Source organism: Oreochromis niloticus, linkage group LG2, assembly GCF_001858045.2.
Source record: "Oreochromis niloticus isolate F11D_XX linkage group LG2, O_niloticus_UMD_NMBU, whole genome shotgun sequence".
Taxonomy (NCBI): domain Eukaryota; kingdom Metazoa; phylum Chordata; class Actinopteri; order Cichliformes; family Cichlidae; genus Oreochromis; species Oreochromis niloticus.
In genome coordinates, this window is record NC_031966.2 from 14,403,276 (window position 1) to 14,431,032 (window position 27,757).

Consider the following 27,757-nt stretch of genomic DNA (forward strand, 5'->3'; position numbering starts at 1 on the left):
GTGTGTCCTGGCTGAAGAAACCTTTATTCACGCCTTTAAGGTGGATGACCTGTGATAACATGCGCACAGCCCTGCCTGCGCATACATCCCCTGTCATCACAGTCATCCCTCAGTTCTTATGCTCTTCACCTCGCTGAGAACACCTCTGCTGGGTTGGGTTAATTAGCTTAACTGCCCTTGTTGGTGTTAGCCTCCACCGCACACTTGGTGCGTAGGCTCTCCACAGAGCGCTAATTTCAAGTTTTCCTGTGCAGCGTTTTGCTTTGCGTTTTGAAATGGACTCCAAACTGAAGCGAGCAAAGCAGAAATCTTCTGTTCGCCCCTGTCCTTAGGGGATGCGGTTTGTCTTTGCCCAACAGCGACCAGCACGATGCCTGCCCTGTCTACTGGGGATTGTCCATGCTAGGAGAGCGTTGACAGAGCCCAAAGCCTGTTCATTCTGTCACCAGCACCAGCACTCAACCCTGGAAAGACGGATGACGTTTGTGGAGAAAGTGCTGGGACGGACTGCTGTCGCATGGCATGACCCTCTCCTCTCGTCTCGAGTCTGGCATCTCTTCTTAACGAGGTCAGAGTCACCACAGATTACATCCACTGTGCGTCCCACTGTACAGCACTCTCCCAAGGCAGAGGGATGGCTTCAACAGTAGTGGCCCAGAGGCACCTGTGGCTGACCCTCTCTGATGTCCCAGACAGGGACAGGGCTGTGTATCTGGACCAACCAGTACAACAATCGATCTAACAGATGCTTATTTTCAGGTGGCTATACACCCAAACCACAGGTAGTTTTACTACATTCGATGGCGTAGCCTATGAATACCTTGTGCTGCCATTTGGGTTGTCTCTCGCTTCTCGGACCTTCATGAAATGTGCCAAGGCAGCACTAGCACCCCTCAGAGCGCGAGGGGAAGGAAGTTTCACCCTTTCATAGTGTCCCAGATTTCGATCTATTTGGCTAGGTGCAAGTAGATCTTTTTGCCTTCAGGGTAAACACTCACTGCCCCCTGTTCTTCTCCGTAATTGACCACGATGCACCCTTGGACATGGACGCAATAGTGTACCAACGGCCTTACGTGCTCCTGTGTGCATTTCCCCCAGTGGAAATGATATCTCCAGTTCTAGAGAGAGTGTGTCGGCAGTATCTCTCTCTGATTCTAGTGGCCCCTTGGTGGCCCACAAGGCCGTCGTATACAGAGATAATCGGTCTGCTAGCAGTGAGTCCTTGGCAGCTTCCTCTCCGTAGGGACCTTTTCTCTCAGGCGGGAGTATCAGTGTTTCATCTGTGCCCGGATCTGTGGCACCTTCATGCTTCAATTTGATTGCTCAGGGTCTGCCACCTAGTGTGGTAGTGACAATTCAGAGTGCTAGGGCCTCATCCACTAGAAGCTTGTACGCTTACAAATGGCAAGCCTTTGAGCTATCAAACTGTGGGATGACTGTGATGACAGTGGGCATATGTGCAGGCGGGGCTCTGCGCATGTCAACACAGCTCATCTGCCTTAAAGGCATGAATAAAAGTTTCTTCAGCCAGGACATGAGAGGGTGTTCGGTGTACATTATATTAAAGAACAGAACTACAGTATGATAAGCTGACATAATTCAGGCTTGTTGAAACATATAGAGTTTGCTGAAATAGAGGCTTGTTGAAATATAGAGAACTTCCTATTCCTTAAATGAACTTCTGCATTGCATTGTTTTATCAGGTATTTACATAAATAATTAGTCTAAATTCTCAAACTGGTAATTAACCATCATGTAGAGATAGACTCTAGCCAAGGTCCCTCTGCACAGTGCATACAAAGCTTGATTGTTTTACCACATCATGTTCAGAGAAAGCCCTGCAATTATTTTGCTTCAACTGTAACCCTTCAATTACATAACCAGAATTTATGACCTAGAATATGTTTTAAAGCTATGAAAAAGGCAGTTTTAAAATGTTTTTTTTTTTTTTTACCTACTGAATTGTGCAGTCAGTTACTCTGTTCAACATTAACTGTAACCCTTTTTATTTGACATGGAAGTTTAATAAACTACATTTTATTTTACCTCTTCAGTTTCGCTATTGCCAGGAAATGAATGTCAACAATCTGACTTTGGGAAGCACACTAACTGTTAATAGCACTCCAGTGGCACCATGATGTTGACATTTCTGCTTCTGAAATTAATCGCTTTGAAACAAATTCTTGTTTTCATGCAAGATGAATGTTACAAACCTGAACCATTAGTTTTCCAAACAGCACACTCATCAGTTCAAAATTCTATTTTCTCTCGTGATTTCAATTATACCAACAGGATCGGATCACAGACAAGATCCAATCTCGTCTCCAGTCTTGTTTGGGGGACGAGGGACAGGATTTCAAGGTGTAGACTGTCGAGGAAGGTGTCCGTTTTGTGAACCTAAGAACAGCATCCCTTCTTTTCACAGATGATTCTGTTGGATTCATTGAATCGTGACCCAACTGTGGAACAGCTATAATGGTAGTGAGCATGGCAAAGTTTGAGGCTACAGTTCTATGTTGGATGTAAGCTCCCTTTGGGTCAGGAGAGAGAGGCCACCCCCAAGTGATGGAGTTCAAGTATTGGGATATTCTTAGCCCATAATGGGAGAGCAAAGCGTGAGTTGGACTGACAGATCAGTGCACTATCAGCAACAATGTTGTATTGAACTATCAAGGTGAAGGAATAGCTTAGCCAAAAAGGGGAGTTTTGATGTACCAATCCATCTACGTTCCAACACTCACCCATGGTCATGAGATCTGGGTAATGTCCAAAAAAGTGAGGTCTCAAATACAAGCAGCTGAAATTAGTTACCATCGCTGGCCTTTGCATGGTTGGGCTCAACCTTACAGATAGGACGAGAAGCTTGGACACATCAAAATCCTCACAGTTGAGCCACTGCTTCTTCGTGTCAACAGGAGCCAGTCTAGGTGGCTCAGTAGTCTGGTTAGGATGCACTCTGGGCACCTCTTTTTGCATGTTTTTGGGCACAACCACCAGGGAAGAGACCTTGGGGCAGACCCAGAACTCATCATAGAAGCTATATATCTAATCTGTTTTAGCCTGCTGCCACCAAAATCTTTGAAAGATGAAAATAATGGTTGGATGAATGGACTATATATTATGTTATCCTCACTCTGCTGCTGGCTGTAGACTCCTAGTGTAGCATATATTTAGAATGTAAACACATTTAGGACAGTTAAACATCTCCATATCTAATCATGTCCACTTATAATTTTGTATTAGTTTGTCATTGCTTTAGATTATTTTCTGTTTGACATGCTAGAATTTCCTGTTACCTGGCACTGTGTTTTGTTATTGTTCTTCTGTAAGTTTAATCAAAGGTCACCTTTGTTTGCTTTACCTGCCTGCCTTTATATTAGCATTTTCACTCAGGTTTATTTATCATTTGTTTTATTTTAGTTTAGTCTAATTGCATATTTTCAGTTTCTCATAACATTTCTTAGATCTGTAATTACTTTGTTCCTTGTTGTGCTTCCATATGTAAAAGCCTTTATGGGTGTTTGGGGTTTGTTTTGACACTGGAGCACAGATATACTGGTTTGTTTCCAGCAGTAAAATTTATAGACTCAGCCTGTCACAACTTCACAGTGGTTTTATTCATGAGGAATGTCTATCTGTCTGGGTGTTGTTGTTTTTCAAATGACAAGAGAGATGAGATGTTGAGCAGCACACAGTGCGTGTCTGATTACGTAGGAGCATGGTAACCTCCCTAATCTTCCCAACATATGTCTGTGAATTAGTGCTTAATAGCAGGCTAATATAATACTTGAATTTGCAGAGAGTCTGTATCACACAGCAAACCACATTATTTGCCAGTAGTTCCATTTAAAATGCTCCAAATGGCAAAACACCACAAACATCATTCAGCTGAGTGACTCGAATCGCAGACGTAAGGACTAGCACAAACCGATCAGCTTACAGCTCTCTGTGTCATCATACCTGTCAATCAAAGCAGCTGAATTTCCTATACTGAAGCCTTACTGGTATCCAAGTAGTTGAAGTATAAAACAAAAATCAGCCAGCACTCTTTCATATAGCTACTATCGAGGGCTAAACTTTAATAAAGAACAAAAGTGTTTTTTTAGTACCAGATTGTACAATTGTTTTAATTCTGTTGTATATTTTAGCAGTTAAGATTTGCTCACTTTTGGAGTCAATCATTATATCTTCAATTTTGTATTCATGAACTGTAAAGAAGGGTCATTTGAGTTGAGATCAGGTGGCTAACTTGGCCAATGCTGACTATCCTATTTCTTTGCCTTGAGACACTTGAGTTACCTTTGCAGTACACTTCGGGTCATTATCCAATCTAACTTCAAAAGGGTCCTCTGTTGCAGCATTTGGCAGAAAAACTGAGTACAGTCCTGTGCACTTCAGAATTTATCCTGCTCCTTCTATCAGCAGTCACATAATTAATAAACACTGGTGATCTGGTTCCACTGCAGCCATACATGCCCATGCCGCATCATAGCCTAGATCATGTTTGACAGATGATGTGGTATGCTTTGGATCAAGTTGCTTCTTTCATATTCCAAACCTTTCTCATCATTCTGGTACAAGTTAATCTTGGTTTCATTTTTCCAAAAGATTTTTTCTACAGAACTGGGCAGTCATAAAATCCACTGTGGTATACAGAGGCAAGACTTAAAAGTAATTATCATTGTCCAGAAACGTATGAACCTCAGTGTTATTGTCTGTATTACGCATGCCGAGACTGTTCCTATTTTATCATTTGATCAGAGTCTATACCAAACACAAATACATTTTCAATTTGAAGTCAACCCAAATTTTTGGCTGTCTCTCTGCCTTTAAGTGTCAACATACAGTATTGTTGGGGGGGAAAAGCCACACTTGGCTATATAAAAGATGGCCATAGTTTCTCAAGTCTATGTCCAGTAGACTTGAGAAACTATTTACTCCATGTTTTTATTCAACATGGAGTAAAAACTCATGTGTCCAGTGTAGCCTGCCTGGGATAGGATTACTGAGGTCCTACCCTTGAAGTAGGCCTTCGACAGAAGCTCTAGGGCAAGCGTCTGGTGGCTGGGACTTAGCCCATGGGACCTGGTCGGGCTAAGCCCACAGAGGCTACATGGGTCCATCCTCCTGTGGGTGGTGGTCCCTTTTAACAATTCTGCTTATGGTTTTTATGGATAAAACATCTAGGGATAGTCCGGTTATAGAGTGTCTCCACTTTGGTGGCCTTTTATTTGCAAACTGTAGTTCAGCAGTGGTTAAGTTTGCACTGATGTGGTTTACAGCTGAGTGTGAAGTGGCAAGAATGAGAATGAGCATTTACAAATCCAAGACCAACGTTCTCAGCCAGAAAAGAGTGGACCACGAGATTGACATACAGTTCGCATTGCCAGAAGACTACAGTAGGAGCAATCTGTAGCATTTCAGGTTTGAACTGAAATAACACTGGAGATCTTGGTCACAATAAAAACATCCATAAGGAAAGCCACATGAATCATTTCTGATCTCACCTGAATCACATAATGTGAGAATCACAGTGTTGAGGTTAACAGCTCCAACTGCAGCTGCTGTTCACACATGACAGGTGTTTGGTTTTGATTTTAAGTAAATATGATATGAGGCGTTCGTAAATACCGCAATGATGTGAGGCTATGATTTTGTGGCATGTGGTGAAATATCAGAACCTAATTTTTGCATTTGGTGGTAAGAGTCTCATCCCAGTAGAACTAAACAAGCACTTTAATAATTAGATATTTATACCACATAAGAGTCTGGAGAGACAACTAAAGGCTTTTTACTTCTACAAATTTACAGCTTTGAGCTTTCCAGGGTAAACAGTCTTCTGCTATTGACCATGGACCTACTCCAACTGACCAGCTGGGGTTAAAATGTCTTTGTTGCTTAGGAATTAGAAACTTTTGTTGATTTTTTTTTCTTAAGTCTGTCCAGAATGTTAATTCGTGACTTTCTAGCCACAGATCTCCTGCTCCAACTTCCAGACTAGATGTTTGTACTGTTAAACAGAATCAGTGATTGGCTTCAAATTCATAACTGACTATAATGTATAACTACACCAAATTCAGAAGATAGCATTTATTCTGAAAGACTGTGCAGTGTTACCTCTATTTGTTAAAAACATCTTGATATGCTTCCAAGGTTCTAAAAAATAAAAACCATTCCAGGGTTAACTGGTATCTTGGATTAGTAATTCAAAATATTAACTAAAACAGCCACTATGTGATGTTTTTCAGAAAGAATTTTCCTCTATTCCAGACTACCAAACATCTAGTACTTACTTCTGAGAAATATTGACTACAACGCCAGTATTGTCTCATCAAAACAGAATTCCACTGGCAGTGATGTAAGTCCACATTTTATTTTGATTTTGTCATCTCAGAGTAAAAGCAACCCAGCTCCACTGCTAATTCACATTAATGATATCCTTGCAGACAGCTTTCCAGGACACTATCTATTTAAAAATTAAAAATCAGGTCATTCACCTTTTATCTCTTCTTCAACGTTTAGAAGGCTGCACATATATTTATGTATGTATACGTTTTTGCTACACAAGATAAAAAAGCCAGACTTCATTTAACTGGGACTTCACATCCCATGGTTTCTTTTAAACCACAGCATTACTGAGTGTCAATAGCACAGCCCTGGGCCTTAATGTTTAACTGTTGTTCCCACTTCCTCCCTCGTTTGGTTTTCTGTGCCGCCCATCGAGACATGTCAACAGAACCCATATGGAGAAAACCAAAACCAGCTTTAACATTGTTTTCTTCTCCTGTGGAAATGCATTTTGGCACTTTTGCAGGATGACAAAATTGGACCACACCATGTCGTTGTTGAAGTGACATGTATCAAGTTAAAAAAACAAAAAGACCCCAAAAACATTGACAAGTGAAACCTGCATTGAAGCACAGGGCTACTGTGCTGGAAAACTGATCTCTCTTTTTATGTCTTTTTTTCTTTGCTGCAAAGGGGCCCTGTAAATCATGTCCTTTATACCTCCGGCTGGGGGTTCACTGCCTCACCACAGGGTGGGAGGAGAGCATGATGGGAAAAACATGATGGGATCTTACTTCAGTGGGTCAGAGGAGACAGCGGGAGAGAAAAGAGGGAAACGAGAATGAGAAGCTCCAAACGGGTAGAGAGACAAAACCAGCAGGAGGGTAAAATATTGAAATACAGTCAGAGAAAGACAAATAAAGACACAAGACTATGAAGACATAAAACTGCAGTAACAGTAATAAAAATTAGAATTACTCTTTCAAAACATTTTAAATGGCCAGCTCTGTAACTCCGTAATGGCAACAGGACACGAAACAGACCAAAATGTAATGATATATTAAAACATCAGCCAAGACCTACTCAAAAACAAAAAACAAAAAGGAAGAAAAAGTGAAACAGATACATAAATCTTCCTACCTCCTTATTGGTTTGACCACCATTTTTTCAACAATAGCACAATTTTTGTAACTGTATTGTATGCAGGTTTAGATAAATAAATTAAGATACAAATGAAGTGCAGACTTCCAGTTTTGGTTCAAGGGTTTTAACAAAAGTAATAACTGTTTCTGAAGTAATAGTCATTCTTATATACAGACACCCATAAAGGATCAAAATTAATTGGACATCCAGTTTCATGGCGAGATGACATCTGCTTTTATTCCATGAAAAATTAAGTACATAAAAGTTCTTGAGTTGATTTCAAGTGAATAAATGAATGTATTAACAGAACGCAGTGGCTAGCTCGGCAACACCAAACAGGCCTGAAAAACCACAGAAGGAAACTGAAATGCATGATGACTGTTATTTTCTATGGTTAAGAAAAACAACTTGACATCTAACAAAGAACACTCTCGAAGAGGTAGGTATATCATTGTCTAGGTCGACAACTAAAAGATGCTTTCAAGACTATGATGGAAATGGAATGTGTCAAACATAGAGTTTCTCAAGGTAAGAATATTCTTTAATGGTCAAGTCAAGTCAATCACCTGATTTGAACCCAATGGAGCCCACCTTTCAGTTATTAAATGCAAAACTGAATGCAGAAATACCAACAAACAAGCAACAACTGTAGGTGGCTGGGGTAAATGCCTATCAGAGGGTCTCAAGAGACCAGAAACGGCATTCGGTAATGGCCATGGGTTCTGCAAAGGATTTTGATCTAAGTACCAACATGGAGCATGAAAATGATTATAGAGTTTATAGTGGTTGCTAATTTTCCACCCTTGTCCCTTGTTTGTAGATATTTTTGCCAGTAAATAACATTCCGTATTAAAAAAAGATTTAAGTACTCAAACTAATGATAAATGTTGCCTTTTAACCTGTGAGCAAGCCTCATTAAAATCAAATGAGAGCTCATTTTTGATTGTCCCCACAAGAAAAAGTACTGTGACCTTTTCATGGGCCCTAGCGTTTTTTAAAGTTTAAAAAAGTGTCTCCTACTCCTATGGCAGATATGGTTGAACAAAAGACAAAGAATGAGAGAAGACAATACATGTATTTATTTATGAGGGATTTATTTATTGATGAGGGATACTGTACTTCAAGAAATGAGGGCTTGCCAACCAACAATTTCAGGATCTGGCACTCAGGTCATGGAGGCATTTTAAAGAATTTTAAAGTAGTGGCCATCTGATGCAGTTTTTTGCAATTTTTCAAATATAATTCTCTTTAGGTTCTTATAGCCACCATTAGCAACAGTTACTCGCACAACGCAAGCTCTCTAAGAAGGCAAAGAAAGGCTTGCCAAAAAATAGAAATAGCAAATGTTATTGCAACTAAGAAGTAAATGACATGAGTCACTAACCACAGTGCTTCTCTCCTCTACATGAACCCTTATGTCCATTTGAAGTTACCCTTGTGCAAATGTTCTCTGTGAAGCTTTTAAAAGCCTTCCAACAAAACCTAGACGACGCAATCCAGGTGCCAACTGCTCAGAAAATTGCCACAAAAGACACAAAATCGAGTAAGAGGAAGCAAGAACAGCAAGCTCAGCAGCTGTGCGTTCCTTGTGGTAAATTTATATGTGTTGTGTTTTAATACTCTTCTGTCACCTAATACTCTAAACAGAGCTGTTCATCCATAATTCTCAGATATAAATCGCTTTGGTCTCGACATCTAATATTGCCTTGTCTGAATGTGGTGGGTTCTGATGATTGATTGCACAAACATTCAACAAAGTCAGTTATAATATTCTGTTCCTGTGGAGGCAAACGGTAGGAATCATGAATGATTCATTACAGAGTTAAGGTAGGTCAGAGGGTTTATGCGATTAATCTTTTTTTTTTTTTAGAATTATAAGATCCAATTAGATCTCAGTGATTTAAAACAAGTAGCAATTTCAGACAGACATACAATTGGGTTATATGTTTGTGTCATCATGTAAATAAATTTGGGACTCTGATAGTACTGCAGCCATATGTCAGCAAGCCATGTGCTACATAGATACAAAATACCACGATCAAACTTGTTGTCTCTTCTTTCTGTGCTGACCTGCTGCATCCATTAGACGGGGCGCGCACATGCACACACACACACACACACATATGCGCAATTTATCCAATAATGTGCAAATTAATGCACAGGCACAGATTGCTCCTACACAGCTGAGGAAATTATTCCTGGAAATCAACAGCGATTATTGCAATAACAAGGACCTGGGGACATGCTGAGTGAAGGCTTGTTAAGAGAACAGTGTGAAAAAGGTTATATGGTGAGGAAAGGTTTCAGCTCGAAAAGGAACAGGTCAAATTATAATGAACGACTGATGCGACTTGTTTTATTTATTGCAAGCTTTCATGTGAAGCAACACATGCATCTCTGCGTGTCCTGACACACGAGACTCTAGATTTGTTTGTGTCCACGTGTGCATGTCTGATTGCGGATATTTCTTAGATGAAGCCAGGAAGACAAAACAATGACCTCACATTGTGTCACTACAGCAACCCTGGCGACAGACCAAACAATAACATCTCTGTTATTTTGTTTACAGGCTGTACGGTCCATTGGGTTGCCTCATGGTTTGCCTCAGGGGGCCTTCAATATCTTCACCCAGTTGCTGAAATCAATGTGTTCAACTCTGTTCCTTACTTTCTGCTAGAAAGTTCAGTGATGTTACTTGGCAGCAAAACAAATTCCAGCTTGTAAACCAAGTTTGGATAATATTTCTTAACCGTCAAAGTTTGTGTCATAAAAAGACTGAATCTGTTTCACAACCTGATATGAGCACTAGGTAGGCCACTGGGTGCAGCCAGGGGTGAATAGTGTACTGGATGATCTGACTTTTGGCATGCAAAATAAAGAAAAAAATCATCCAGTTTTCCCTCTGTTGTGCTATAAATTCCCAGAGCAAAACATTCACACTCCATTTGTCAACTCTAGTGAGTGTAGTGCAATCATTGTGTCTGTCCTTCCAAGAATAATTGGGACAGTGCCTGACAGGTTCATAATTAATCACAAATGATTTAATTATTAAAATAGTGCTTAGATTTAAGCAAATTTAAGCTGCTAAATGGTTTAATAAGCCTATTAAACCTTTTAGCAGCAATAACTTGAAGTAACTTTTGGGCTGTCACATTATTATGGAGGAATTTTGGCCCACTATTCTTTACAGCATTGCTCCAGTTCATTCAAGTTTCCAGTTATTCATTTATGCACAGCTCTCTTAAAGTCCTGCCACAGCATTTCATTCAAGTTGACATCTGGACTTTGACTGGACCAGCACCTTGATTCTTTTTTTTCATTGTATTCTGTATACAATGAAGTTCGTGGTTGACTCAATGACTGCAATGGTGCAGTCACTAAGTCACTGACTTTTTGTCATTGGCTTTTTGTAATGTCTCTGAGGATTGCACAGCCTGATTACACATAATTCTAGTCTTTCTTTTTACAGACTGCATATTCATAGTTGCTGAAGAACATTATAGTGTTTCATATAGATTGCTTTTTTTAAGAACCCGGCAACATTAATTGAAAAATATATTAATGAATATTCCTTAAAATTACGTTTGACAAAGTGAAAGTATCAACAACAATTCTAACATAGTAAATTGTCCTTTTTCATAAGCTGACTGTAAATAAACTCCCAACTTAAGCTCTTTACAGCTTCGGACATGACATTGTTCTATTTTTTTGTTACCAGTTGCCAATTTCCACAATCTGTTAATTACACTGTCTATTTTATTAATTCTTCAATTCATTTAAGAAGAACTTGGTCTTCAAAATTGCCATATTATGCTTAACTTCAGAGTCCTGGAGTCTTACAAATGTATAGAATACACCCACCTCCGTACCACAATATGTGCCTATATCCTTAACATGCGACCGACTTTGGCTGGAGGCTCTTGTGGTCTTTTCTGAAGGTTTTTTCCTTGATTCTTGATTTTTTTTTTCTGCATAAGCAGACTTACAAGTCAGACCTATGTGTTTCTAAATCAAGGCCAGCTAGTCAGGGTCGACTTATATGATGAAAAAGTAGAGCTGAAATGGGTGTGTCCACAGCGTGCCACAGTAACAGAAGAGACAACATTATAAAAACAACTTGAACTTGGAGAAATGTTTGCATTTCTCTCTAATGCAAAAATATCAAGATCCCTTGCCCACCATTTTCTGAAAAGCCCTTTATTTATACTTTCATTATTAAAAAGGTTTTAGAGATCTGAGCACTCACACAACTTGCATCAATCACACAAGCACTTTTTGTATACTCTAAGTGCTTTCTATCTAATATTCACATGCATTCATAAAAGCAACTTTGAGGTAGTATCTTGCCTAAGGGCTTTTGGCATGCAGACTGGAGCAGACAGGGAGTGTACCACCAACCTTCCATCTAGTAGATGACCTGTTTACCTCCTGAGCTACAGCTCTACATTTCTGCAGTGCTTTCTTGTTGTTAATGTCAGTAATGTCTGTAACTATGACATCTTTATTGTTTTAGTTTATATTTCTCTGACAGCTGCCACAAAACACAAATGGAATTTCAAAAAGGACAATAAACAATATAATAATCCAATTTAACTAATCCATCTGTAAATCTCATCCTCCACTCGCTTGTGAATAAACCCTGAGATACTCAAACTGGAGGCCATCACCTGATGAAGCCACCAAAACCACATCAACAGATTAATAGAACCACAAAAAACAAAGACGATATCTTGAGACCATCAAAGCACAGAGCCTGTACCACTTGGCTACAGCAATCAGTTCTGTGCATAAGAATTATAAACAGAGTTGGTGACAAAGCGCAGCCCTGGAGAAATCCAACATGCATTGGCTTTTGCTGTAGTTGTACAGGGACCAAATGGCTCATAGCAACTAGCCATACTCCTGTAGTTCCCCTCATACGATATCTTGAGGGACTTGGTCAAATGCCTTCTTCGAATTCCCAAAGCACCTGAGAACTGGTTGGGTAACCTCACACACACCCTTGAATATTATCCACAGGATAAAGAACTGGTCCACTATTCTGCGACTACGACCTTCTATAGGGAACCATCCCCCCAGTCTGCCAATCCAGCGCCACCACCCCACGCAACACTACAGAGATCTGCCAACCAGGACTTCCCAACAAACTCCAGAGCTTTTCAGAATTCAGGGTGAACCTCATACTCTCCTGGGGCTCTACCATCAAAGAACTGTGTGACTATGCCAGTCATCCCCCTTGTCTCCACATGCTGCTTCCATTATAGAAAGTGTGTCAGTGGGATTGAGGAGATCTCCAAGGAGTTACTTCCACTACCTGACTATATCCTCAGCTAAGTCAGCAGCACTTCTTCCCCATCCTGAGTCACTTGATGCTTTGCCAGAATTACTTTGAGGGCGACTGAAAGTCTTGTTCCATGGGCTCCCTAAACACGATAAAACTGAGCACACTCCACCACTGTCAGCTTGGGTTATGGGGGTGGTAATGAGTTAACTTTTCCTTTTCAAATGTTACTGGGTCAAAACAGACTGAATTCTACAGGCCAAAAATTAAATAGTGGAAATTGAGGTTGAGTGAGGGCAACTGGTCTGTGTGTGAGTGTCTGTATGTGTGTAGGTGTTTTAGTTGAGTTTTTTTTTTTTTTTTAAGAAACGTGACCATATGGAAATCATTACATGTGGGCTGATTCAGCATGCCAACATATTTTTGTGTTTGCACGTGAGTGTGTGGGTCCGTCACCTCCAAGTTCAGCAAGTCAAGTACCACACCCCCCAATCTCCACCCACACACACAGAGACATAACAAAATGTCCTCAGAAATCTGGTTTAGACTAAATATTTGACCAAACAAAAGTAAAAAGTCTCTTGCATCCAAATACTAAAGTATGCTCTATAAGCTGACTGGGAGACTAACACAATGAGCGAAAACTACAACTGTTATTTTGGTTTGCTACAGGCGTGGAACTAAAGCATATTTAACATTAGTTATTTATAGCCAGTCTAAGCCAAAGTTTGATCAAAAACACTCAATGCTTATCATATTTTTTGTAGAAAACATGCGAGGTGTTCTAAAAGTGTTCAAAAAATAATAACAAGGAATTATGACACTACTACAATTAATGTAAAATCTTCCAGAAATATTCCCATTAGCTCGGAAGAGTATCTCTCTGAACAAAGGTGACCAATCTTGGTAATAATTGCAACAGCCCAATACAATTTATACAGTTTAATACAAAACATAGCTCATTACTCAACAAGTACAACTTGAGCACAACTTATTAAACCACTGACTATACTAGATCAGCAAGTTCTTTGCCAGTCACTTACCAAGAACCACCAAAAACACAATCTTGTTGTGTCTGAAACCCTGTAGTTCCTCTGCATTTAGTAAAATAATGCTGACTGACTTTATAAGCCCCTGAAAAACACATCAAAGAAAGTATGCAAATTGACAATGACAGAGGCAATAAAACTTCCTACATGAGTTAAAAAGCAGCACTGGGACTGGATCTAGTAGCTCAACTGAAATTCAAAAACGTGACCAAGAAACCGTTAGAGAATTTAAGAAGTACACCATTAACCTCATTAGTCATATATGTAGGTCTAGAGAGCTATAGTATCAAACTGTGAACTGACACTCTAACCATGGACTGCATCGGACCCCTGGCAGTGCATGCAGAACTGCTGAACGCATTATTCATTTAATGGGATACTTATAAAGAGTACGGGAGAGAGGAGGAGGCGGGTGAAGGAGGGAGAGCCAAAGTCAAAGGGCATGAAGGGGGCAGGGAAGTCATTGGCATGAAGATAGAGACTGAGTGAAAGCGTGGAGAAAGCTGGAGAGGGGAGTGGAGCCCAAGGGGGAAGAGGGGGGGAAATAGGGGAAAGGAGGGGAGGAAAGCGAGGGGTGAAACTCCTAAAACACATAAATAGGCGGAAAAGGACTTGGAACTTTGCAGTCACTCGTCCCGACAGCCACATCCACAGCTCTCCTCTCCCCTTCTCCTCACCTTCAGCCCTCTACTCCACTCAGCTGCAGTCCTTCATTCATCTGGAACCCTGAGCAAACCCAGTGAGTAGTTTCTACAGCACACATTTACCCTGTTTCTGCATGACCTTCCAGCTAAAAGACTGCTTAGACTACTAATCTACACAAATTGATGGATGTAAGAGTTGAACCATAGGTAGCTACAGAGCTTACAAGAAAAGCTCCTAACAGTTTTTAAGACACAGGACTTTTAAACAATTACATTTGAGTGACAACATATTCAGAGTAAGCAAAGGTGATAAAAAATGTAAACATAGCCATTTTTAATTTAATTTTAAATATTTAAATTAAGAAAAATTTTTAAAAGAATGGAAAAGCTGCTAATTCTGAAAGACCTGGCAGTGTCAAGATAAAGTGTCTTACTTGCTCAGGGTTAAATACTAAAAATGTGTTGCAATCTATGCGAATGCTGTTCATTTATATACCCTCTGAGAAGCAGGGATGCAGCATTTGAACTCTTCATTAAACAGTGACACATATGAGCATCAAAGTGATACTGCTAACTGAAAGACTAAATCAGAAGACCCACACTGGAGCTTTAATGACAGAGTTCAGGGAAGATGCAGCCATGACTGGAGGAAGGCAACAATGAGATATCCAATGGAGAAGAAGAATAGCTTACTTCTATTTAATACCTTTAATGCAGATAATACAGAGATGGATGGTTTAGCAGACTGCAAGTGCGATTACACTTTTGCTGTATATATCCTAATAAATGTCAGATTTCCTTCTGCCACTTTAACAATGCTAAACTAACTTTACAAGTATAAAAAGTGGAAAGACGGTCTAGAAACAAATTTCCCTTACATAAAGAAGTTGTTAAACCCAATGTTAATGGTGTCTCATCACAGCTTTCTTGGTGCTGATCTGTCTTAAATATATAAGATTATAAGAATCAAAAAGAATGAGAAGGCTTTTATTTGGAAAACCAATATTTATGGTTAGGCCACTGTTATAAGACCTTTATAAAAGAAAAGAAAGTACAAAATAGTGTTTACTGTGTAGTGATTGCGCAGGTACTTCTTTGCAGCTCTATATTATTACTGACTAGTCTTCTTTCTTTACCATTTTCTTTTATGCACCTCATTCAGGTCTTCTCCCCCGATCTACTCTTATCATGGACACCACAAAAATGACTCTCCCCTTCTCTGAGGCACTCTGTCACCTGATTGTCTTGATGCTAACTCTGGGCCAAGAAATTCATTCAATGCCTGTCCCTACTGACATCCCCATGTGCACAGCTTCAGAAACTGCCCAGTATAGTCTAACATTTACTGGCAAGTGGACCCAGGCAGCTTTTCCTAAGCAGTATCCTCGCTACCGTCCTCCTGCACAGTGGTCAAATGTTATTGGTAAGTGCACTTAACCTAAGGCAAGTTATTGGTCTCATTATTTTCAGGTCAATGTGGCAAGATCTATTGGGTGGTTGAAAAACAGAAAGCTACTACATAAAATGTCTTTTGAATAAATCAGAAGAGGAATGCACCAACTGTAACTATAGAGTTATTAAAAAACAATCCTATTTTTTATTTGTATCACATTTTACCCACTGTAGGATGTTATACATCTGCCCACTTCAGTCCAAAAACACTAGAAAACAGTCACAGAACTCCTTTAATTTCCCTTTGCCGAGATGTACTGTATATGAGCTCACTATTCAGACTAACACCTGCTGAAACAACAATTTTTCATCCTTTCTTTTCCATTAGGGGTGACCCACAGCTCTGACTACCACATGTGGCAACGTAATGAGTTTGCCAGCAATGGAGTGAGGGAGTTCACGGAGAAAGGTGAGGCTTGGACGCTTGTGAAGGAAGTCGAGACGGCCGGTGAACGCATCCAGAGCGTTTATGGGATCCTCTCCGCTCCCGCTGTCGTGGGCGGCACAGGCCAGATGAAGACTGAGTTTGAGGTCTTTGCCAGGCACTCCTTTGTAAGTTTCTCAACAGGGCATTAAGTACATGCAAGGCTTGTCACTGACAGGCCAGCATAGATAAGGTGGTGTGAAGAATTCCCAAATAAGCACTTAGAATCATAGCTCCTGTTTAGCCCAATAATAAAGCCTTACAGATAGGTACCCAGACCAAACAGGTTTACAATTTGACCATAATATAAATAAACTGTTTTAAAGTGGAAATTATCATTCTAGGAATCAGTACCACATCAGATTAAACAATAACTTCCACTGTAGTTTGCAAAGGTTACAAATATTTCAGTGTCAGTGAAATTTTCAATGTTTCACTGTTATTTAAATTTCATGTCATGTGAGTGCAAATAAGAAATTTGCCTTGTAAACATGGACATTATTTCTACTGAAGGTGTTTTGTTGCTATGTTGCTCCATTGCAACTGTGTCTCTTATTATAACCAATGGTAAAAGCCAAAACTTTAAAAATATAATGATTGTAAGTAAATATATATCAAAATTGCAACCATTTTAAAATTTGCATTCAGTGTCTTTGTAGTCAAGTAATAACCTGCCACACTACTGCCTCATTGCTCGTAATATGAAGTTATACTGTGAGAAAAACTGCATTATGCTTCTTTAATTAGGCTGATGCAGCAACAAAATGCTCCTATAAAACAAGCTCCTGACAGTTTTTTTTTCCGTAAGCTACACCAAAAAGCGAGCTTCTGTAACTGTAACAAGTCTAATTAATGTCTCTTCGAATTATGTGAAACTCTGCATAAGTTTGCAGTTAAACTTCCCACTGATGAGTCTCTGGGTAGCTAATAAAACCTCTGGCACATCTGATGAAAATTTGTTAAGCTTGGAAAAAGCCAATTGGAAACATAAGATGGTCACCAAAATAAAAGTAAGCCATGCTGGAATAAAAGTGCACTTGTAGAGTGGAGGATCTGGTACAAGACTACGAATCTCTATTATGTCATGCTTAAAAGAGAACATATTAATGCACAATAAAATAAATCATTGTAAAACACAGACATCATATATGATTTAGAAGTATTTAGTGGTCCTTGAAGGAGGTTTGAGAATGAAGATGTTGGAAAGATGTTTGGAAAGGATTTTATTATGTTTTCCGCACATATTTTTCTTTCCTTTTCTATTCTCATCTCTGCCTGTGGCTACAATTTAACTCACTTCTTATGTTTTACTTTCTCCATTCACAGCTATCATTTATTGTACGTATCGTCCCAAGCCCGGACTGGTTTGTGGGTGTGGACAGTATTGACCTATGTGATGGCGACCACTGGAAAGAAAATGTGTCAGTGGACCTTTTTCCATATGATGCAGGAACTGACAGCGGGTTCACCTTCTCGTCTCCCAACTTTGAGACCATCCCACAGGATAAAATCACACAGGTGGGCAGCACAGGTGCATGAATCTGTAGTAAACCCAGGTATTTAGAAATCCTGATTGTCAACAGCTAGTAATGAAAACATTAGTCTTTCGATTAGACTCATACAGAGATGCTGTATTGAAGTGATGTACAGTGATACTCTACGGCTATTGAATTTGACCAAAAATTACAACACTGCTTTAACAAAATAAACTACACTCATTAGACTATTTATTTCTGCACATTTCAACCAGAAAAAGCAAAAAGAATAGAGACATAACTATAAGGCTATATTTAAGGTAAATTTAAACATAATTATAATTTTTAAAATGGTGTAAGTCTTATCCATCAGTACACTGCAAGCACAATGGTCCAGGGATAATTTAGGTCTGGTCAATACCAGCATCTTTTTTTTTTTTCATATTTAAGATGGCTTTTGGCATAAGCTACAAATGTTAAGTTCCCTGGTTAGACAGTAATGTAAAAATGGTACAGAAAAACTGAAAAAGACGATGAACAAACAGGGAAACAAAACATCAACAATATGACCGAATTGTGAAAAAGTCAGAAAGTTTAATTTATATTATAATGCACTATATGGAAATCATCACCAGGCTGAGTTCAGTGAGACATAAGAGAAAATCAATTAAAGTGTAACTAGTAAACTATATGAGAGTATTTGGGGTTTAGTAACGTTGATAAAGGTAATTAAGCCACCACCGACACAGCCGTGTGCACTATCTGCCTCCAGGAAGCACCTAAAGACATTTATACTTCCCTAAATCCTCCAGCAAAAATCAAAAGAATATGGCAGCTGTTGGCGTGATACCACCTTTCTTTTCTATTAAACTGTAATTTAAACTTTTAGTATCAACTGTAAGCCCATGCAGCAGCTAAATTAGTCTGAAGAGGCTAGTTACAACACATATCTTGATAGATATTCCTTGTCGATTTTCCTCCCCACAGATCACTTCCTCTTTCCCTAGTCACCCAGCCAATTCCTTCTTCTACCCCCGCCTAAAGCACCTGCCACCCATTGCGAAGGTCACACTGACCAAAATAAAGAAGACCAATCAGATCATCAGCCTGCCCATGGAGCCCACTCAATCCAACCAGCTGCCAACAGGAAATGAGATTGAAGATAAGCTCATAAGTAAGTCTGAATAACAAGTAAATTAAGAATTTCTGTTTTTACATGATTCATTTATTTTCTTTGACGCATGCATGTTGAAGCATGGTACAGAGCACAATAACAAAAGATAGAACTCAAGGACGTGGCAGTTAACATCTCAGTTTTGTCTCAGTTTCGCAATCATTAGAGTCCTATGTTTTGAGAAACTTTTATGGGAAAATTAGGAGCAGTCGTTTAAATGGCATCATGTCCTCCGTATGTCTTAACACAGACCCATGCATGAACCATTACTCGCGTAACCCCGGTTCTCTGAAAACTGAGTAATCTACTGAGTGACAACTGAAAGAGAACCTTACACTAATCCCAATCCTCAATGGTTCTCAATCTGACCTGGTTAACACACCTATAGGGATATTTTTATCCCCATATATTTATCTATGTTTCATTCAAGATACTGTCTTGGCAGCTACAAGTAATTCTGGTGACAAACCCTGAATGCATACATAACTGAATTAGGGAAACATATGAGACGAAGACAGACTTCAGAAGAACACCAACTCTATAGTGTCTTTCTTATTCCACTGGTACTATATATATGTTATATTTGCAGTTAAAGGCTAAACTAAAAGTATATACATAACAAAATGAATACAGCATTCTACATGCTTTGTCAAACTCAGATGTAAGGTTTTAACATAAGGCAGGGACTTGCTCATTTTTGGGGAATTTGGGAAACATTACAGGCCACACACAAACTAAATTGTTTCCAACCAAAGACCAGAGAATCCAAGCCAGAGTCAGGGTACCAGACCATGTCAAAGAGTACTTTATGAAAACTATGTAGAAATTATATACAGTAGATTTTTAGTCATGATGCCAAGTGGGACATAAACACTGGACTTTATATATATGTGGGTTCCAAGACTATTTAAGACTCTTCTGTACAGAAAGGAAGAATACAAAGACATCTTGGAAAATGTACATGGAAAAGCTGTATCAAACTAAAAGTTAGCAATGCAGCAGACAAGTAACTTTGTGTGAATGATGTATGTGATAGGGAGGGCAAAACAGCCTTTTATAAAAGCACAATTCACCATGGAAAGTCTAAACAGATGACTTGACCAGGAAAAGTTTTTTTAAGGGGGAAAAAGTAATAGATAGCATGTTGGCCTGGCAAAAGAGCTGACAGAGCATTAATCAGAAGCAGGGTTGAGGGTAACTGCAAGGGTTTGAGTCAGCATCACAGACTACAAGACCGTTCCCCCGACAACCCATCAACAAACAACAGAGAATGGCCAACAATCTGTTGGGGTTTCCTCCCCCTGTTCCCAATGCTCCATCTTACCCTTGTGTCTGTTTATCCTGCCCCTATCATTATCCCTCCATCATATTTGTGTATTCTCCCCAGAGCTTGAACAAAACTTTTCTTTAATGATCAGTAAGCACCTGTTCTAGATCTGTGAGACACTGATGGAAAATCAGGTTAAATCATCTTTGCGTTTCTGCAACCTTTTGTCACATTAACCTTCACTTTGTCATTCTTGAACATAAATTTTAAAGGGAGTTATCAGCCTTTCACTTGATATCCAAATGTCCATCAATGCAGCTTCCGTACAACCTCCCATCCTTCTGCTTTTCTACTCTTTAACTGACAACTGCGATTCATATCAGCTGCATAGAAGCCCACCAAGAGCTTGACTGAGGTACATCAGCAAGTAGTCTGAAAGCACCCTAAAACATGATGTGATGATAAGACTTTAAAAGGATTACATTTTTATTAGGTTAGCTGAAAAAGCAGAAAGTCAGAGGATGCTTCCTTACCCTCTATTATAGTTGAGGTGTCTCCTAATAAGGGGCTAAATCATGATCTGTTGCAGACGAGTCATTAAGTAGCAGCACTGTTTACTCTGAGGCAAAAATAAAAAAGTAAGCACAATCAGCAAAAACCTACTCTACAAACGAAAGTAAAACAAAATGAAAATTAATTCCAGCAGTACAACCACTGCCAAGAGTCTATAATGAGAAAATGTGGGTTCATAAGGCCTACACACAAAACACGGCAACACCCTTTAATAATTTTGTGTTACAAAAAGAAAAGAAGATTTTCCTGATTATGACATATTACTCATCTTTAAAATGAAAGTCATGTGCAAAGACTTAAGAGCAATGAATTAGCAAACCTGATTGTTAATATGATTGATATGCTACCCGCCCTTCTTTGCAGATACCCCTCTGGACTGTGAAGTGTCAGTGTGGTCTCCCTGGGGCTTGTGCAAGGGCAAATGTGGAGAGTCAGGCGTTCAGCACCGCACACGCTACATCATAATGCACCCAGCCAACAACGGAGCAGCCTGTCCCCTGCTGGAGGAAGAGCGGAAGTGTTTCCCAGACAACTGTTTATGACTAGGCCAGGAAAGGAGGGAAAAGAAAGAGAGGAAGGAGAGGAGAAAGAAGAAGGAGAGGAAAGCCAGAAAAGGGAGGAAAGGACGAAGACGCAACAGCAACAGTAAAAGGTCCGCGATTTAATCACATGAAGTTTAACCATCACAAACCAGCTTCCATCGGTTCTCCCTGGCCAAAATGTTTCTGTGGAAATCACTAATATACATACCGATTATGTGACTGTTCAACTGGGAGAGTGTGCCTCAAAAAAATCCTTAATCTTCCATTCATATTGATAGATCTCACAGCACTAAAGAGGTGTAGTTTGGCAAAATAGCTATTAGACACCAATTCAGTTTTGGCAGATTATCAAAATTGTCTGGGGAGAGATCAATGCTGTTTTGTAATTAGAAAATGAGCTGAAAACACATGTTGGCACTGTAATTGGATTTGCTTTGACACTTCTGAAGATCACAAATATTTGTTTGCCCAAAGTGGATTATAACTCCCAGTAGCTTTTATTTAGAGGATTTAGAAATAAATCCTGGTATAAGATCCAAAATTATACAAATTATATCAAACTAAGAAAAGGTGGAAATACGGTGCTTCAATAGCCCCTTAACCAGAAGTAATATGATCCCAGAGGTGACATATACACTTTCCTAAATTCAAAACATAATGTTTAAAGAAACATTGCGCTTGTTTTCCTAAAGAAAATGGATATATTTATTGACAGGATTTTAACCTGTAGTGTACAGCATATGAAATCTGAAATAATTTGTATTCCTTTACGTTACTGAGTTAAAACAGAAAACCTTGCTTTGTAAAATACAAAAACACTAAAAATATGTGTATTTTTTTTTGTAAAGGTCAATAAAATGTAAATACAACTTACAATACTGTTTCCTCTTTGATTCCTGTTTTCTCAAGAAAGAAATGGTGGCGTCGTTTAATTAAAACTGTCATGGCCTGTCGATTATCACCTTTAAATATTAGGCATGCATTAAGGTAATATTACTGATGTTGGGTTTGCAGGATCCAATGGAGTGTAGAGGACAAGCTGACCTCAGTTCACACAGTTTTGGACTGAATTCACCCTAATGAAGTGTTGGTCATAAAGTGAACACAAGTGATCTCCAGTGATTTAAAAGAGTTCATGAAATGTTTAGAACTATAGCAATATAGCAATAAATTAATTTCACATAAAGGCTATAAAGCATAAATTCTACTGCACAAAAATATATATGTACATAGAAAAATGACCTTTTCTTTCAGGGCACGATGAAGACGACATAATTTTAAGTAAACGATATTAGCGTAAATATGTAAAACAGATATTCCCACCAAGCCAGCACTGAAACTACAGATGATGACAGACTGAATAGCAATCAGAACTAAACATCTGGTACATGAGGGATGTCCTTCCGTTCGGAATGACGAGGGAGAGGAAAATTACTGAGCTAAAGATGTGGGATTCTGTTTTAGCTTTTCTATTGTAGGTTCACTAACGTATGTGTTAGAAGTAAGAGTAACGTAAACATCCAGTTTGGTGCAATGTCATGACAAACATCACTGCTTTGTTTGTGAAATTTTATTTTTAACAGACACAGTATAAAACCTGTGGTTATTTTATTGGTATGATAAAAGTACTGATTTACTATTCAAGCTTCCTGTAAAGCTACCAGAGTGTGGGATGAGAAGGAAATCTGATTCTTTGCTTACTTTAGGGATGACAACTTTTGCAGATGCTAAATATGAGATGGGTTCATTCAGTGTGTGTGGGAGTTTACTCTGCATGTGACCTCATCTAAGGTAAACATATGGCATTTTACGCAATGGGCTGGATTACATTTCCTACACTGATTACACAATAGGACACTGTCAAACAATCAACTTACTATATTACAATGTGCTAATATTTTGCATAGAATTGTCCTTTGGTACTCTAAAGTACAGAAAAAAGCTGGAAAGCACCTTCTTGGATTTTACTGAGGTAAATGTAAAGTACATCCTTGATAAACACACAACATTTTTTATAAGTGACACTACAAATTGTTATATGTGTCCGAAAGTTCATGATGCTTATTCCTACCTCGTGTTAGTGTCAGAATATAAATATAATCTGCAGTGAAACGAAGAAACTGCTAGATATCCTATATCAGGTACATGCTTGCCATTGCAGCTTTTCTATTGGTTGCCAGGTTAACCAGTTACAAAATTACCAGAATAACTTGTCACACAAAGTAGCACCTGTGAGTTTCTCACACTCTGACATATGGGCATCATTAAATGGAAAATACCTCAAACTTGAGCTAGAATTTGCAGATCTACATAAAGGCTCTACTGGAACTGCAGGCAAAGCATTAGGTCACTGTTAAGTGTAATCTAATAGTTTGCTGTTAACATAAAATGGGTTTGCAAGGCACTGGCTTTCTCCTTCAGTGTTACCTGATGCTGGCTGCAGCCATGTTTTTTCATCTTGGAGTGCAGGAGGAGAAATGCATCATTGAGGAGATTCCTGAAGACACACTAGTGACCGGTGAGTGTTTTAGATGGGGAAAAGTCCTCCTGAGTATCATTTATGATACCCAATCATAGCAATAAAAGTGGAATCAGTGATTGAGGGTGAATGTAATTATTTACAAATGTTAAAAACCATGTGATTTCTGAATCACACAGTAGCTTCACATGCACAATATTATGTTTCTAATTAGAGCAAGTGCAAAAACTATAAAAAGCTATTCAAGCCTTGTTTTAAATGAAACACTTCCAGTGTATCCAGTAGTTAAATGAATACAATAAAGAAAGAAATATAAAGAGCATTCCACCAACTGCAAGGTTCATGCAGTTGGAAATCAAAATGAGTGCTTTTTAAGATCTCCTCATGAAAGAACCTCATGAAAAAGCACCTGGGTACACAGCTACCTGAGAGTCACTAGAACAAACTGTATTTGGTTCTTATTTACCACACGGTAGTTCAGTGATTCTCTCTGCAGTTTTCCATATTTACTGAGCAGGATGTGTGCCAGTGTTTTGCGATACTTTACATTACTTAACATTTCTCAGATCTTTTTTCCTTGATGTTAATCGCAGACTATTTAAGACTTTTTAATGATTACGGTGATTTTTGATAACCACAGAATAAACAAACTGGAAATTATCAATCTTATCATAAGCATATGTCACGAATCTTGCAAGTTTGCTAAGGGGCTTTGCAGTTACTGTGTGTGTAATTTTGTTTGTGTATATTGTTTGCACTTATGTGTGTGTCTCTTACCTTTAGGGTTTTTTCTTTTGGAGCCTTGGGATATGAACGCGTTATCAAAATTACCTCAACTTGGCCTCACTGTGACAGTAAAAGATTCAAACAGTGAGGTACTGGACTCAAACGATACGGGGTATAAGAAAGCCAGGGTCACTTGAATGTCTTCATGTGATGTTACATTAAAAATATGTATCTTTGGAAATTAAAAAGAAACAAATAAACAAAAACAAGTGCTTATCACAGCCTAATAATAATAGTAACTTTCCTACTTTTCAGATTGTATTGTCCAAGCGCTATGGGAAATTTGGGAAATTCACCTTCACAGCTCACACCTCTGGTCAGCATCTTCTTTGCTTTAAAACAAACTCGACAAGTTTTTCTGTCTTTGCCCGTGAACGTCTGGTGAGAAATGTGGACACACAGAACAAATGTTATTCAAAACAGAGCAAAATACAGAAATGGACACCCTGTTTAAACACTGACTAATAGTTAACATTAACTTCTGTTTAAAAAATTTTGCTATACAGAAGCTACATTTGGATGTACAAATGGGAGAGTTCACAGTTGGCCACAATACTGATAGGACCAAGGACAGCATGGAGGCCCTGGAGAACAGTCTTAGACACCTGACGGAGCAGATGATTCACATTACCAGGCAGCAGGAGTTCCAGAGGGTAAATAAATATTTTCCTGCACTGTCTTAACAGTCGTTTAAACCTGAAATACAGTAACGAGACCAGAGAAAAGGGACATCCCTGTATATTAGATAAAGCTTCACTTTACGTCAAGAATCTTGCAGTACTTTTTTACACTGCTACCAATAAAGGAGAATAAATTCATTGTAAAATGGTAAAATTACATCATATAACAGGTTATCTATTCTATTCTTCTCTCTTTCTTTCTTTTTTATTTTCTTGCCTGTTGTCATTCAGGAGAAGGAGGAGGTATTTCGTCAGATCAGTGAGAACACCAACAGCAAAGTGTTGTGGTGGGCTACAGTGCAGACCTCCATTCTGCTGGTGGTTGGTTTCTGGCAGATGAAAAGACTCAAAGACTTCTTCATCGAGAAGAAACTGGTCTGATGAAGAGCTTTGACCAGCCTCATTGTTTTTACTTTTATTTCACATACCTGTACCAGTGAAGTTTGAGTGCTCTAGGGCTGTAACGCTTTATAAAAAGGCCAGTTTTTACCAAACAGCTGGTGCGATGCTCGAGAGTATGGTGTTTAAGACTATTGTATATACAGTTGTGGTGAGAAGTACATACATCCATCATGGGCATGAAGTTGTGGTAATCTGGAGTTTTAATGATTTCTTTGAACTATTGGTTGGAATGAATGTACAGCACACATTTTTAATGATTATAATCAAAAATTGGGTCTATTTGGGATTTTCTTTAATACAGTCAGGGTCACAAATATACATGTTGGATCAAATATATACATTCACTCCTAATAATATTTGCACGCTGACTAGATGCTCTTTGTAGCCATGAAGGTATCATTTTGGCTGGATATTTTACCACTCTTCTTGGCAGAATTGGTAGACTTCTTGTAAACTGACTGCTTTCTTGGCAAAGATTAAACTTTTAGGCATAGTTCACAAATTTTCAATAATGTTGTGGTCAGGGCTTTGGGAAGGCCATTCGAGAGACCTAATATTAGCCTGCTTTATCAATTCCAAAACCAGTTTTAATGTGTTTGGGATCAGTGTCCTGTTCTAACACCCAACTGTGTCCAAATTTCAGCCATCTAGTTGCTGATTTGAGGTGAAGCTGAAGAATTTGGAGGTAGTCCTTCTTTATTATTTCATCCACTTTGTGCAGGGCTGGGCAACTCCACGCCTCAACGGCTGGTGTCCTGCAGGTTTTAGATATCACCCTGGGTCAACACACCTGAATCAAATGATTTTCATTACCAGTTTTCATTTCAGTTCATTACCAGGCCTCTGGATAACTTTAAGACATGTTGAAGAGGTAATTTAGCCATTTAAATCAGCTGGGTTGGATCAAGGGCAAATCAAAAACCTGCAGGACATTGCCCCTTGAGGCCTGGAGTTGCCCACCCTTGACTTTGTGCAATGTACCAGTACCACTGACAGCAAAACAGACCCAGAACATGATGCTACCACCATCATGCTTGTTAGCTGGTAGTGTTCTTAGGTTTGAAAGCTTCATCCATACTCATCTGAATATATCTATTGTCATTATTGGCCACATCTGACTATGAAACATTTCACCAGAAGGCATGTCCATGTGGGTAGCTGCAACTTTAAGTCAAAATTAAAGTTTATATTCAGAGCTTCTTTCCTGGTTGGCATTCTCTCAATGCATGGCGATGTAAAACCCGCTTCACTGTTTACAGTGACACTAGTCTTCCAGCAGTTTCCAGTTCGTGGCAGGCTTGATCCTCATTCCCCCAGTTGTTCCTGAACAACCTAACCAATTTCCTTTCATGACATATTGTGTCTTCTGTCAGAGTGAAAAAGTGGTGAAACACCCAAATAACATGTGTGCAATTGTTTGTACTGATGATCTTGGAAACTACAGTTGTTTAGAAATCATTTCCAAAGATCTTCCCAACTTGTGTAAATCTACAATTCTCCTGTTTAAATCTGAGTTCCTTGGACTTTCTCATTGCTCTGAGTATTGGTCAATCTAATCAGTGGTGTCAATCAAATCTTTTTTATGCTAAAAAAGAGAAACTAGCAGTTGTAGTTAATCATGATCACAAAAGTTAACTGACCTTGGTTTTGTCAAGTTAAAATACAGCATAAAAACATTTAGCACCGCTTATTAAAGGACTTAAGTGAATGTGGACATATATTTGAGCCTTCATGTTTTCTTTTGATGCCGTGGATTCCAGAAAATCCTAAATAAATAAATAAAACCAAGATTTGGGTGCATAGAGCTAGAAAGTATATAGAGATGTGTGCTTTTCACTCTGGAAAAAGAACAGTTCAAAGAAATTATTAAAAGTCCAAAGTTACCATGATATTCATGACTGCATGTAAACTTCTGCGCACAACTGTATCCTTTGCAAATTAAAATATGAAAAAATTGTGTAAAAACTTGGAACGGTGCTTGCAAAATTATGTTTTTTGTTGAATAAAATATTGTTTGAGGCATTAGGTAATTGTAGTCTTTGATTTGTGTGACATTTACTCAATATAATAGTTTATATTACTGCAATTTTGCCCTAAA

At 38.9% G+C, this 27,757-nt stretch overlaps 3 protein-coding genes across 3 annotated transcripts in view; 2 read left to right on the forward strand and 1 right to left on the reverse strand.

Annotated features, from left to right (window-relative positions):
- maea (macrophage erythroblast attacher, E3 ubiquitin ligase) overlaps nt 1-27,757 on the reverse strand; it is an 89,364-nt gene that overhangs the window by 60,972 nt on the left and 635 nt on the right. The window contains exons 2-3 of the mRNA XM_013270307.3: nt 24,874-24,955; nt 24,569-24,637 (exon numbers count right to left, since the gene is read on the reverse strand). The gene's annotated coding sequence lies outside the window, so the exon portion shown is untranslated. The remainder of the gene's footprint in view (nt 1-24,568; nt 24,638-24,873; nt 24,956-27,757) is intronic.
- On the forward strand, nt 14,292-22,197 carry spon2b (spondin 2b, extracellular matrix protein). The gene is made up of 6 exons (XM_003443392.5): nt 14,292-14,500; nt 15,568-15,828; nt 16,186-16,409; nt 17,608-17,799; nt 18,744-18,930; nt 21,134-22,197. Exons 2-6 carry the CDS (start codon nt 15,594-15,596, stop codon nt 21,310-21,312), a joined length of 1,017 nt encoding a protein of 338 aa, XP_003443440.2. The 5' UTR covers nt 14,292-14,500; nt 15,568-15,593; the 3' UTR covers nt 21,313-22,197.
- Nucleotides 23,561-27,511, forward strand: si:ch211-255i20.3 (transmembrane emp24 domain-containing protein 11). The gene is made up of 5 exons (XM_005467278.4): nt 23,561-23,830; nt 24,575-24,666; nt 24,833-24,958; nt 25,084-25,230; nt 25,489-27,511. Exons 1-5 carry the CDS (start codon nt 23,701-23,703, stop codon nt 25,636-25,638), a joined length of 645 nt encoding a protein of 214 aa, XP_005467335.1. The 5' UTR covers nt 23,561-23,700; the 3' UTR covers nt 25,639-27,511.

Coding starts and splice junctions, on each gene's coding strand:
- si:ch211-255i20.3 (XM_005467278.4), top strand. CDS start 23,701: ATGGGTTTGCAAGGCACTGGCTTTCTCCTTCAGTGTTACCTGATGCTG. Junction 24,667..24,832: donor TAAAAGATTCAAACAGTGAG/GTACTGGACTCA, acceptor CCTACTTTTCAG/ATTGTATTGTCCAAGCGCTA. Junction 25,231..25,488: donor GGCAGCAGGAGTTCCAGAGG/GTAAATAAATAT, acceptor GTTGTCATTCAG/GAGAAGGAGGAGGTATTTCG.
- spon2b (XM_003443392.5), top strand. CDS start 15,594: ATGGACACCACAAAAATGACTCTCCCCTTCTCTGAGGCACTCTGTCAC. Junction 17,800..18,743: donor CACAGGATAAAATCACACAG/GTGGGCAGCACA, acceptor TCCTCCCCACAG/ATCACTTCCTCTTTCCCTAG. Junction 18,931..21,133: donor GATTGAAGATAAGCTCATAA/GTAAGTCTGAAT, acceptor CCTTCTTTGCAG/ATACCCCTCTGGACTGTGAA.